This window comes from Abramis brama (genome assembly GCF_963993115.1).
Source record: "Abramis brama genome assembly, contig: SCAFFOLD_79, whole genome shotgun sequence".
Classification (NCBI taxonomy): Eukaryota; Metazoa; Chordata; class Actinopteri; order Cypriniformes; family Leuciscidae; genus Abramis; species Abramis brama.
In genome coordinates this window covers 25,001-40,000 of record NW_028155974.1, presented here as the reverse complement: position 1 = coordinate 40,000, position 15,000 = coordinate 25,001, and the positions used below count along the sequence as shown (strand labels likewise).

Here is a 15,000-nt window from a genome sequence, read left to right as displayed (position 1 = left end):
AAAAAAAATAAAAAAAAAAAAAAAAAGATTCGAATGGGTGTCTGGGACTTGGTTTTACTTTACATGTGTGAATCCTTTACCTTTTTGAATAAAACAAACAACAACAAAAAATAATCATTGAAGGCTTAAATTAAATGCTTAAAAAACACTTGGGTTGTCAGAGTCTTGTGTTTGAGCGAAATGTCTGTAATAGTAATACTGATTATAAAACATAAATAAAAAATAAAAAAACGATCAATGCATATGGTTCCCAATCCTCTATTAAACTTACCAGTAGAAAAGCATCAGGCTTTAAAGATTCCCCCATCCTTTGGCTCCCTCTACTGGTCACATCACAGATCGACAGGTGCTGTAAATGGAGCATACATTTGTAAACGTTAAAACATTTAACCTTAACGATTTCAAAGATTATATGTGCATGATTGTATAAAACGATACTACAGGCACACCACATTTTAAATGAGCTGGATCAATACGTTTGTATCCACTCGTAATGAAATCCTCAAGGTGAATTCGGGACTTTTATCTTGTTTTCCCGTTATTATTTTTATGATGTCGATACTAATGTTGTAATTATAAAACTATACTTTTATTACCGAGTGATGGAGAAATAGTCCCTGGAAATGAAAGTGAACTGTGAAGGTAAAAAATGACAGATATTTATTTTTTTTCCTAAAGGCTAAATTGTTAAAATACATACAATTTCTTGGGTTAAAATCTGTATATATATATATATATATATATATATATATATATATATATATATATATATATATATATATATATTTTTTTTTTTTTTTTCCTAAAGGCTAAATTGTTCAAATACATACAATTTGTTGGGTTAAAATTTGTATATATATATATATATATATATATATATATATATATATATATATATAGATTGTAGCGTTTTAAAAATTGTTTTAAATAATCGTCCTATATTTATTTTCTAGGTTATTACAGTGCTGTAAGAATAATAGCAGCGCTATAACGTGCGATTTCATTGCATAACTTAAAATACGACATCTCATACAGTAGAAACGCTATGTGAATGGCAGTAAATTCTTGGAATCTGACATAATTTTTTTTTTTAATTTAATGTAATTTTTTTTAAAAAATCGGGACTTTTATGATGTATACGAATCCGCGATAAACCTTGAACCCGCGCATCGTGAGCACCGGCGGCAAGCACCTGCCAGCGCACGCATGGGGTCTGTTCTGCACCCGTTATCATCCATCTCCTCAGAGACGAAAAGTTTCAAAAATGGACAGGTGAGTGTTTATATATGTTTAATCTTTGACGTGTAATAGTTTGTGTGTGTCAAACCATGTAGTTTATTGGCGTTTTTTCTTGGGTTTATTCAGTGAGGATTTTGAGCCGTTCGATGTGGCATGTGCAGAGAACACACGCGGCCTTGTGACCGAGTTTCAAAAGTTCCAGAGTGTGTCTGAGTTTTTAAGTACGGATTCCCCGCGCATCCCTATATTTCCCACCGTGTTAGACAAGGCCTGCGATGTAGTGAGGTACTCGTATGATTTCGACGGGGTCGTCATCCACCTGGAGGATGTGAGCTGCCTTAAAGCTGGGCTCCACTACCTCTTTGTGGGCAAAGTTGACCCATCCAAGGTGAAAAATCACTGGCACATTCTCAGGAAGCACCTGGACTTGACCGCCTACACAGCTGAGGGCGTCACGTCCTTCCGCAGGTCGATGGGCAGTGTTTTGGCCTATGTCGACGGTGGCTACTTTCTAAACATAAGTTGCGTGCCGGTCGACCCGAACAACACTGCCCCCATGTTCCGGAGCGAAGTTATGGCGAAGGCGCATGCCATTGGCATGATCAACGCCGTCTACAGTAATTTCACCGCCCGGCTGAAGGGCCTGCCGCCGCGTGACTTGGCCAGAGCCAGCATCATGAAGAATGACCTCGGCAACCTGACCAAGATGAACGTCCTGGCCGGCGACCAGAGGTTCCTGCTTGACCTCTTTATGAGCTCAGTCAAAGATGTGAACGTTGACGTGGACATGGGTATTTACCTGACACTCACCAAGTTCGGGCAGAGGGACAGTGGGTGGTTCGACTTGAGGCGGCTCGTCGACACGCGGGGAGTCGCCGACATCTCGTATCACGTGGCCGTCAACATCCACCCCTCTAGCGACGGGACCATCAGCCTCCTGTGGTCACGCTGTGGGCTGCAGGAGGTGGTGGGTCAGCGGGGGACCCTGTTCTCCTCTTATTCAATGACTGAGACGGCGAACTTTCAGAGTAACCTCGACCACCTACCCATGGACGTTGACCCGAGGCTCATGGACGTCATACTGAGCCAAGACGTCAAGGTCAACTTTTTGCAGCTGTACACCGTGACCCCACATTGCCACACGCCGGCCGCGGCGAAGCACCCGGTGAGCCGTGTCGTGACCATGTGCGACATGCACAATGAGCGACACCGGAGGATGATCAACGCATCAGCGGACCGGTAAGTCGGGCATCCATGCAGAAGAGCACGTGTGTTTATAAAACTACACCTGTATTACAGAGTAACGGAGAGAGAGTAATCGTGAACGAATGTGATAGCGAAACATTCGGAAAAAATGTAACACTAAGAAAAAACACACACACACACACACACACACACACACACACACACACACACACACACACACACACACACTAAGATGAGCATCGAAAAGCCTTGTTTAAAGTAACTGTATTATCTTCTGTCTCAATGCAGGTACGTGGCACACGCAGATGACCTCACGGCGAAGACGGTGACCCAGGCCTACGCCAGGTTCGAGGGGGTCTTTCTGGTCGGGCCCCAATTTCACGAGGTGCTTCACCTTCAATAAAATCTTCATGCTTTTGCTTATAAGGTTTTGCATGATCTGGCACCTCATAATCTCTCAGAGCTTTTAACCCTGTACACACCAGCACTTGATATCACACACACACACACACACACACACACACACACACACACACACAAACACACACACACACACACACACACACACACACACACACACACACACAGTGGTTCACTATCTTTGTGGGGACTCTCCATAGACGTAATGGTTTTTATACCATACAAACTGTATATTCTGTCCCCTTACACTAACCCTACCCCTAAACCTACCCATCACAGGAAACATTCTGCATTTTTACTTTCTCAAATCAACCCATCCTGTGTGATTTATAAGCCTTTTGAAAAGTGGGGACCGCTGGCTGGTCCCCACAATGTAGGTGATCTCAGGTTTTACTATTCTTATGGGGACATTTGGTCCCCACAATGTAATATAAACCAGGGCACACATTACAAACACAAACACACACACACACAAACACACACACACACACACACAGGCACACTTCAAAGTTAGATCTAAGTGCTACTGCAAGGTGTGTTGATACTTCTAAACATAATGTTTATGCTGCATATGCTACCTAAATTATTGATCGTCTAAAAACCTAGTCATGGTTATTGTTATGTATATTCTTACCCGTTTGGTACCAATTATTTTGAGTTATTGAAATTTGAGTTTTTTTAGGTTTGAAATAAATGGTTTAATACTTTGTCTTTTTCTTATATAGCATGGTCATATTTATCTAAGCATATTTTGGTATATTTGTATAGTCTCACCTAACAGAGATATATATTTATATATTTATATTTTTTTATATATATATATATATATATATATATATATATTTATATTTTTATATATATTTATATTTACATATATATATATATATTTATATTAGGGCCGGGACTCGATTAAAAAAATTAAACTAAACAATTAGAGGCTTTGTAATTAATTAATCGAAATAACAGTGTTGCTTTATCAAGATCGGCTCGCGCTGCTTTGGTTCAAACTGATAAACGGTCCGTCAACCACACAATAACAAGCAGTTTCGTTCCGCTTGCATTACGTTTCCCCTTTGATGTTGGACAATGTTGTGGTCGCGCCGGCGAATTATGAAATTTTCGTTATTTCAAATAACAACCCTTCCTCCCACAAAACTCTCCGGTTCTATGCGATTCACGTAAATGACCCAATTGAACAAGAAAACTACAAGTTTGCAGGTGTGGGCCTGAAGTCATGAACGCTAGTTGGTGCTGCAGTATAATCGGTCCGCCGAAACTCATCCAGTGAGAAACGTTCTGCGGTGCAAAAATAAGTGCGATTAAAATGCGGAAAAAAAAATGTTTTAAGCGTTATTTTTTGTGTAATTAATTAATCTTAATTAACGCGTTAAAGTCCCGGCTCTAATATATATATATATATATATATATATATATATATATATATATATATATATATATGTAGATATATATATCTATATGTAGATATATATATATCTATATATAGACTATATGTAGATATAGATATATATCTATCTATCTATCTATCTATCTATCTATATATATATATATATATATATATATATATATATATATATATATATCTATATCTATCTATCTATATATATATATATATATAGAGAGAGAGAGAGAGAGAGAGAGAGAGATTTTTTTTTTTCTTCAATTTTAACATGTGATAAAGTCAAAAAATTAAGAGCTCAAATTCGTTTTATACAGTGGTTCATAGAGTTTAGCCTATATGCAGCCATTCAGTACTACAGCCATCTAGTGGTTATTGATATTATTGTTTTTTGTTAATTTTATACCAACATTAGACACAGGGTGGCGCCACTTCAAGTCACTTCATCTTTAGCTTTTAGCTCTCTGAACTTACTGGGTTGATTTTTATTCTATTTTTAAATCAAGTTAAATAAATATTAAAACTATCATAAAAATAAGCAGAATTTACATATAAAATGTTGTGCTTTTAGAGGTGAATAAATTCATAAATAACACAAATCAGAAATAAAACAACAACAACAAAAAAACGAACATAAAGTGCTAGTTTTTATTTTATTTTATTGAAGATAGTGATATTTAACATTTTATAAAAAAAAAAAAAAAAAAAACCCAACAAACAATTGGATCCCACGTGAGACCCTTTTTTTGGCCACATTTGTCCACAAACACGGAATTAAGGGCTGTAATGTGAGTGCGGCTCGAGGGTTAAAGCTTATTTGTTGATGCCGTTAAAGATACGATACTGTTGTTGGTACGGTTTTATTAGGCATTTTATTTTTGTCTACTTTCATTAACGCATTGCATGTATAATTGTATTTTGTGTCTTGTTCCTATTCTGTGAAGCGCTTCGAGATGCTACAACGATGCTATAAATAACGCTTATTATTAATTTATTATTATTATTGTTCTTACCAGGTCATGCCGGCCTCCGATTTCTTCGCAGAGCCTATGCTCGACCGCCTGCTGGAGACGGTGCCGATGCTTGTGCCTTTCCGACAGCAAGACGGCGTCGGCCTCCAGCACGTGGTGCACGCGGTAGCCAGCCACCTGAGCGGGTCCCTCCACGACCTCCTGGACCATGCGCGCGGCATGGGAGGCTACGAGAACAGCTGGCGCGCCTTCCAGCTGGAGCTCGCGGCCGAGGAGCTATTCTTCGGCCGGCCGCTGTGCCGCTCCACGCGGCAGTTCAGCCGGGCCCTGGGAGTGAGCGCCACCAGCCCGAACAGTCTCACCAGGATGAGGGGCTTCCTCTGCCTCGGGCCCATAGGCAGCGCCAGCGTCGGGGAGTCTCCTCCCCCTTTGGAGACCTGGACCAAGGACGAGGTCCAGAAGGCCAGAGTCCTCCGCCTTTTCCCACTGACCGACAGCCTGGCGGCGGGCCATCAGATCGTCGGGGAGCAGATGGCGAGGATCCTCCTGTGCGACCTGTACCAGCGGGACGCCCCCCTGCCCGGCCAGTCCCTCAAAGGCCCGGCCCTTCCTTTCGGCCGGCTGGTCGACTGCCGGTCGGTCTCAGAGTTCGCCCGTGAGGTGGCGGACAGGAGAGCCTTCGGGTACCCCCTCACGTTCGGCCGCGCGGTGCAAATGGTGACCGCGATGGGGTACGACCCGGCCCACTGCCTCAGCCTTGGCCTCGCCCCATACAAGTACTTTCCGCACATCAAATACTGGGACGAAAAACGGCACCTCAAGGCCAAGTGGAATAACAAAGACTACGTGGAGCTCCACCAGCCGGCACACATACCGTCGGCCGCCGGACGCGCGGCCTCCTACCTCGGAGACATCTGCGCGAGGATAGACGAGCTCGGGCTGTCGTACTCTCGCAACCTCGTGCGGTACCGCGAGCACGGGATGCCCTGGCTGGAGCGCTGCGTGGAGCGTCTTCCAAAGGGGATGCCCAAGGACAGGGCGATCACCTCCCTGACCTTCCTCAGCTGCATTGGGCTCATTCAAAATGGAGATTTTGTCAGCTTTAGTAAGATGGCGGAGCTCGAACGCTCCATGCCGGTGTCCCAGCGTCACCTTCAGGATCTGCACATCCTATCACGGCTGCTACTGATCCAGAACCCCGCTGTATGGAGGTTTCATGAGAGCATACCACATAAGCTGGTTGTGCCACGAGACGTGCCCAGCACACCCGCCCGTCCGCGTCCGCCTCCCCAGGAGGAGAGAGTGGAACCCCTGGATGTGGAGGAGGAAGAGGAACAGGTCGAGGAGCAGCTCGTGGAGAGGATAGAACCCACCTCGGTTCCGGCCAGCACAAACAGCAGGTGGACAAATCTGGAGGTCGGCCTCATTGACCTCAGCCCTGACCTGAGCCACTCCACCGCCTACAACAGCTATGTAAAGCGCTGCACTGAAATCTCCGTCTCTGTCCGAACCTTTGTTTCGTTTAAGAGAAAAAGGCAGCGCCTGACGGCAGAGCAGTGAGAACCTTTCCACGGAATCTTTTTTTTTTTTTTTTGCACACTGTATATAGTTGTTTGTGTATATATATATATATATATATATATATATATATATATATATATATATAAATATGTTTTTTCGCAAGCGCGTGTTTTTCCTCTTCGTAGAGTATATTTTTATTTTTAAGTAGAATTTTTTATTAGATTTATTTATTTGGATTTGAATTTGCGCCAAACAGCTTATTTTTGTTATATATTTATACATACACACACGCGCGCATGCATAATATTTATTTTGTTTGTTTGAATATTTGTAAATAGTTATGGTTCGTTATGGTTAGGGTTGTGTTTTATGCGTTTTCAAAAAAATAAAATAAAATAAATAAAAAATACAAAAAGCCCCCCCCCCCAAAAAAAAAAAAACAAAAAAAAACAAAAACAACAAAAAAAAAAAAACAAAAAACAAAAAAACCAACAAAAAAAAAAACATTTTTAACCCAGCCTCTGACATTACCCAAATCAGTGTAATGGCAGTGCCAGTCCCAAGCCTGGATGAATGGGGAGGGTTTTTGCTCACGGTTCACTTTTGTTTAGATCACTTTGGTCCAGCTCAGTAATCCTGCGTCACCAATCACCACACGTCCAGCCCGGACACTCACTGTAACGATGAGGTAAGTAAGAAGCAGAGAGAGAATCCAAATGCAAGCACTACTTTAATGACACAAACAGGTAAATCCAGGGCAGCTACACTAGATAACAAGGGGGCATGGTTAATCAGAAACACCTGGGGAGACTAATAAACAAGAAGAACTACCACACAAGATAAGGAGAGCACAAGACAGGTATCATCACACTCACTCACTTTACCTGCTGTCATCGTTGCGATGGACATCCTTTCTGCAAATAAACCTGTTGATTACCTGCCTGTGTGTGAATCCTTTTTTTTTTTTTTTTTTTTTTTTTTTTATGTGTGAATAACTCAATAAATGAGCATTTATGACATTCATTCTTTGTAAAGGCTATAGAGATAATTATACATGTAATACGCATAACCATAAATGTCACACATATAACATTCATGCATTTTAAACATTTGTCATTTTTAAAAATGTGTACTTTTAATTTATAATGTTACATTTTGAGGTTTTCCCCAAACTAAATGTAGTCATAAACAAACAATAAATCAATCAGTCTATAAAATCAAGTGTTTATAACTTTAGTTTATTATGAATGACAGTCATAATAATAACATTCATTGTTATCACTTTTCAATCAGGTTCATTTATGAAACATTAGTTAATACATCAGTTAACACAATATATATATATATATATATATATATATATATATATATATATATATATACATACATACATACATACATACATACATACATACAGTACAGGCCAAAAGTTTGGACACATTACTATTTTTAATGTTTTTGAAAGAAGTTTCTTCTGCTCATCAAGCCTGCATTTATTTGATCAAAAATACAGAAAAAAAAATATGTAATATTGTGATATATTATTACAATTTAAAATAATTGGTTTTCAATTTATTATACTTTAAATTATCATTTATTTCGGTGATGCAAAGCTGAATTTTCAGGATCATTAATCCAGTCTTCAGTGTCAGGGAGTCTATCACATGATCCTTTAGAAATCATTCTAATATTCTAATTTATTATGAGTGTTGGAAGCAGTTCTGCTGCCTAATATATTTGATGAATAAAAGGTTAAAAAGAACTGCATTTATTCAAAAGAAAAAAAAAATATTTTTTATATATAAATCTTCTTTATTATCACTTTTTATCAATTTAACACATCCTTGCTGAATAAAAGTATTGATTTTTTTAAAAAAAAAAAATAAAGAAAAAAAATTACTGACCCCAAATTACTGACCAGTAGTGTATATTGTTGTTATAAAAGATTTCTATCTTGAAAACATTTGCTTCTTTTTTTCTCTTTTCTTTTTTCAGTACAGTACAGTACAGTTCAGTTCAGTATATATATATATATATATATATATATATATATATATATATATATACAGATAAAGTAAACAGAGCAATGTTTCTAAAACGGTGTAATGTAAACATGATTTCATTTATTTTACATTTCCGTAAACAAACAAGTAAACTAAAGAAATATAACAATTTGTCCTTTAGCTTTAGCATGCAGCATTCTGAAACTGGGAACTTTTTTTGTGGGGGGTTGTGGTTGGGGGTCCTTTGGGCAGAGAATAGGGAAGTGAAGGCGGAAGAAAAACCCAGAGTAAAAAGATTGGAAAGGTTTGTGTATTTTTTTTTTTTTAAACAATATTTTACTAATACATTATTAGTAATTGTTGTAATTAACAATAACAAATATCAATACATTCTGTATAAGCGGAGTTCATGATCAGTTCATGTTAAGCAATGTTTATTTAAAAAAAAAAAAAAAAAAAAAAGAAAGAAAAGGATTACAATTGAAAGTGAACAGATCATAAAAGTCCTTTAACTTTTTCGTCTTTTGAAGCTTTGCATTCTGATATCGGGACTTTTATTTTGAAAAGAAAAAAGACGCGCACCTTTGCAGAGATCGTCGAATTGTCAGTGAAACAGGTGCTTTTCTAACGGAGCAAGAGGAAAAAAGGGAAGAACAAAAGTGATCAAAGAAATGGAAAGGTTTGTGTTTATTCTTTAACTCGTTTTATTTATGTTTTTTTTTTTCTTTTCTTTTTTATTTATATATATATATTTATTTATTTTTTTTTTTGCATTACGGACGTTCAAAAAGCTTTTCTCCGACAGCCTATAGGTGTTAACTAACTTCGTGTAAAATGAGCAAAATTAATACATTTCTTTCAACTTTGATGTCTAACATTGACGTTGTAACAACACAGTTGTTAATTAACTTCGTGTCAGTGACCGCGGTGCGACTTTAATCTAAAATGTTCACTAAAATGTTTACTACTCTGTGTAAGTGACTCAGCGTTTTTGTCCGTTTTAATGACCGACGTGTTTTCTGGCCCAACTTTTTATTTGGTGGCCTTAACTACTATTTACTGACAAGAAATAAATGGACACAAACCATAAGTAAAAAAAATAAATAAAAAACAAGTACAATGTACTAGTTTTCGTCACATTGTATTGGTAAACATTTATTTATTTATTTTTTTCAGCTATTGGGGGTGGGGGATGGTGTTTGAGGTTTAAGGGATGGGCCAACAGCGTAATAATAAATGTAATTACAAAAATGAAATATAGCTGCAATCAGCAATTAATTGTGTTTCAAGGACTTCATGCCAACTATACGGTGTTTAGAAGTTTCTGCTTTGTGCATGCAATATATAATAATAATAATAATAATAATAATAATCCTAAAAAAAATAACAACAGTATATGGTCACTTCGCTGCTGAACCCCTGATTACAGATGTAATTGGGTGACAATCGTGTCACTTTTATGTTCTTTGGTCATACATTTTTAAAAGACATACGATTTTGGGCAAATTCCTCTTTCTTTGTCAAACTAACAATAAAACCACCTTAAACAACAACAACAACAAAAGAAAAACTATTACCTTTCTTTTAAGATTTTTTCATACATTTCAACCTCCTTATAAGTGTCCGAATCACTGTTTTCTCGACAACAACAACAACAACAACAAAATGTACGCATGCAAGTTCATTAATATCTACGTTGCGACTAGACGTTTAGATCACCATAATATAAAGTGTGAATAGTTTTCTTTTATTTTGGATGTTTAATATCTAATCGAATCGTTTTAATGAGAGTATCGTTCTTTCTATTTTTATTATTTTATTTTTTTTTTTTATTTTTTTTTCTGTCTTGTTTTTTTTTTTTTTTTTGTAATGTATTGTATCGTGTTTTTCTCTCAAAGGTTGGTTGTCCACTGCCTGGCGTGTAAGGAGCTGCAGGACGACATCCACGAGCATCTGGCCAGCGGGTGTCTGACTGACGGCACACCGGCTGAAAGGGCCGCGGCTGCGGATCAAGCCCAGGCTTCCGCCAGAGACTGGGCGCGGAACGCCCGGGTTTGGGACTTCAAACAAATATGTGGGCTACTGCCGGACAGGGATTGCCAGGTGGCAATGGTGAAGGAGCTCCTTCGGCTAGGCTTCCTCATCAGGAACCAGCCGGACCTCAGGGAAGAAGCTCCTTCTACATCGGCCGGCCCTTCCACCTCCACCGCTGCTGTCGTCCCATCTGGTCAGCGCAAAAAGTAAGTGCAGCAAAGCATTGTTTGCAGTGCGACTTTATCGTGTCAAAATAAAGTTTGGTAATAGCAACATTATTGTCGGCATGCACCCGTCTTGTCTCACGTAATCTTAAGGGTGGGCGTCTTTAGTATCCTGTCTGTTTTGACCCCTTTCATCCAAACAGGCGTTCTACTGGCTGTCTTTATGAATGTAAGGCCATTTTGCGGGTGGCCAAAGAGGACGCGGATAGAATACGTGGGGACCTGGAGTTGGGCCGCAGTATTTCGCGAAGAGACAAGACCGTGTACCGTTATTACTGTGAGGCGGTCCTCGTCTACAATCATGTGCAGGTCCCCATGGCAGTGCAACATCTAACAGTAAGTCCATCCATTCTGACCAGTTTACACTTTCACAAATTAACTCACACGCACATACTCTAGCTCCCACACGCACACACACACACACACTCGCTCACTCACTCACTCAGGTTTGTTTTGCTATCCAAGTGAGGACATTCCATGGGCGTAATGTTTTTTTTACTGTACAAACTGTATATCGGCCTTACACTGCACCTAGTCTAAACCTACCCATGACAGTAAACATTGTGCATTTTTACATTTTGAATTTGTTTTTAAAGCTATTTCAAAAATGAGGACGCACGCAATGTCATGTTTACGTCGTAATGGTCGTGCCATTATACAAATTGTGTCCTCATGAATCACAAAAACAAGCACACACGCTCGCTCATGCAAAAAAAATAATAATAAAAAAAATCACTCACAAACTCACTCAAAGCCAAACAACCAACCAACCAACCAACCAACCAACCAACCACTCACTCACTCACTCACTCACTCACTCACTCACTCACTCACTCACTCCTTTTTAATGACACCTTTGATGTTTTTTTTAATGACACCTTTGATGTTTCCCAGGATGCGGATTGGGTGGGCCGTGCCACCCACAGGAGCAGAGTGGTCCTCCGGAGTCGCCAGAAAGACACTGGCAATCTCAATATAGCGCTGACTCTGGACGAGGAATTTGTAAGTTTCACTAAGACATTAACTGTAGTAGATTGCTTACTACACCATGTTTACATTTAGGTATGTACAGTTAGGTGTAATTTGCTCCGACACATTTCCCCATGCTTGGGTCACTTCTGCAGAACTCTTCACAAAGCTCTCCCAACCGACATTTCATCTTGGCACAGCACTTCACATACATTTTTGATGTCCAAGTGCAAAAATAATTCACGTAAAAACCGAAAGATGTCGTCATCTAATGCACTTTGGCATGGCACTGATAAATGGTCCACAGTTTAGCCCAAAACAGTTTTCTGCTGTGCTCACTTTGTGGATAGTTTTGACAAAGTGACCCTGATAAATGTGTGACCTAGCGATTGGGAGAAAGGTAGAGAGAAAACAAAAAAAAAAAACAAAAAAAAAAGTGTAATAACCCGTATGGACCCTTTTTTCATAGATGCTGCAGACCTACTTTGGGAAGATCAGACACCAGAGTCTCCGACCCCTGGAAGGATGCAGCAAGCTATTCGTCTCCGGTTCCGGTCAGGCCGTGCACAGCGTCTCCCAAGACATGTATAACTTTCATGCCATGTAAATACCTGCACAGACACCTCCACGCGCACATGTGTGAATACATACTCTCGGTTGCATCTTGTCAGTAAGAGTAATTTCACGATTAACATTTCCTTTTATACTGTATTTTTACAGGTACAACCTGGAGACGTCGACGAGCCTCGACGTTCGGAGGGCCGTCAGAGTGGCGGCTAAACGGCTCACCACACAGCAGCAGCACACCCTCGACGCCTACCTTGGCCTCTGCGATGGCGAGGTCCGCGACGAGGACCTGGTTGACGCGGCCGAGCTGCTGCACTCCTTGGCCGTGTAAGTGTCTCTTCGTTTACCTAGGACATAGCACAAACCGTTTGCCCAGCGTATTAACATCTTGTCCACGTTTATCATGTAATGGTGTAAACTTTGTTTTCCTCACCTATACAGGATGCCTTCTGATGAGGGGACGCCGGTTGCGCCCCAACGGCGGTGTTTCACCGAGTTCCTCTCCACATTTCCCGTCTCCCTTCAAGGCCAGCCACCGTCAAAGGTGCAGCGCACCAGCAGGGGTTTCCCGGGAGACCGGTCATATTATGACAAGTGGCGCCTGTCCCAGTATGACCTCAGGAGAGCGCACCTTCTCGGTAAGTCTCCAAAACAGTCAATACAGCGTTGGCCCCCGCCAACTGTACATTAACTCACAGTGACAAACGACACGCACGAGTAAAGTCTTGTCATTTTGCCTTTCAGGATACTTTGGCACGCACAGACCTTCGGCCGGAAAAGTGGCGCGGCTCATTTCCCGCGAGGGGTGGAGCGGCAATTGCCCGCAACCGCATCAGATAGTGGAGGCTTGGAAACCGCCCTCGCGAAGCCGGGTGGAGACCAACCCTCTTATAATCCGCCACGTCACCGAGCAGTCCTGGACAGGCATCGCCATTAAGGACTTTGGCCCACCGAAAGGGTTTGGTAAGGACACCTTTTAGTTAGGGATGCAACGATACCACCGAGACCGAGTCCGATACTTTCATCTTTGGTACTCGCCGTATATTTACTGTGCGCGCTTCTGCCACTTTCATTATTCATTGTATTGCTCTCTCATATTTTATATTTTATTTGTGTTATAGCACCGCACTAATGTACTAATCTGGTAACAGTTCATGTCTTACTTGCATGCTCAATTTAGTTTTAATCCAAATGACGCTGTGCTGAGTGAACCATCAACAGCAATCGAGAGCATGCAACACTAGTGTGCTGTCTCCCTCAATCTTTGAGTTTTTCAAAATGTTTCAGCTCGTGCACCACAGCTATGCAGGCGTTACTATACTTCGTTTGATATTTCAATAATTAGATACACTTCATTTTAAATGTAAATTGGTACATCCCTACTTTTAGCTTTTATTTATTTATTTTTTTTGAAGGCCATAAAATACAAATACAATTGTACCACAGCCATTAAATTTTTTTTCCCCGCATTACAGGAGTCATCGCGACCCAGCACTATTCAAAGGGGGACGTGGTCTGCGACTACCACGGTAGGATCATCACGGCCACGGAAGGGAAAGCCATCCTGAGCCGCCTTCGTGATGAGGCAGGCTACCTATTCTTTTTCGACTCGCCCAGTGGAAAAATGTGCGTGGATGCACAAACGTTCCCCTGCGCGTGCCACCCTGAAAAAGACACGTACGGCCGTCGAATAAACCACTCCGGCAAGTCCTCGAACCTCAAGCCCTTTCGGTGCGAATTAAAGCTTGGCGACAACGTCAGGGACGTCATCCTTTTTAGGGCCACGCGTGACATCCCCGTGGACACTGAACTTTTTTTTGATTATGGAGTCAATCGTAAGTCATTTCGTGGGGAAGGCCTGGAACTGGAATGGCTAGATGACTAGGCAACTCTAGCACAAGCTTCTGTTTCTTTCTTTCTTTCTTTCTTTCTTTCTTTCTTTCTTTCTTTCTTTCTTTCTTTCTCTTTCTCTTTCTTTCTTTCTTTATCTTTCTTTCTTTCTTTTTCTTTCTTTCTTTATCTTTCTTTCTCTTAAAAAAATGTCCCATTTTTATTTTTATGTCACTTACAAAATATCCAAACATTGTCTGTCTGGAGTCTTTCATCTGCTGGTTGTCCAAGAAAAATGAACCCTAACGTTATCCCTCCCCCTATTGAACTCTGCATTGATTATGACAGCACTTCCACCTTATGTGCAGGAGACGTATTTCCAGTAGTGACAGTGGTTGTGCTGTGTGAAGAGGGTGGTCCAGTGAGAAACATCTGCACAGCCAACCCATCAATGCTGCTCTGGAAATGCTGCTCTTTTTTATTTTTTATAAAGTCCCCCATAGAATCCTATCTATCCCTCATTCCACAGACAGGTTTTTTTTGTGTGTGTGTGTTCATTTTATAGTTATGTAATATAGTAGTTTATTTTATAGGTCTGT

General features: G+C 40.4%; 1 protein-coding gene across 1 annotated transcript; it reads left to right on the top strand.

The window, feature by feature from the left end:
* Positions 1-1,000: 1,000 nt before the first annotated feature.
* Positions 1,001-6,877, top strand: LOC311077218 (uncharacterized protein). Its single transcript, XM_084139042.1, has 3 exons — positions 1,001-2,478; positions 2,734-2,830; positions 5,299-6,877. The coding sequence occupies exons 1-3, from the start codon at positions 1,712-1,714 to the stop codon at positions 6,811-6,813; spliced, it is 2,379 nt and encodes a 792-aa protein (XP_083995168.1). The 5' UTR covers positions 1,001-1,711; the 3' UTR covers positions 6,814-6,877.
* Positions 6,878-15,000: the final 8,123 nt, after the last annotated feature.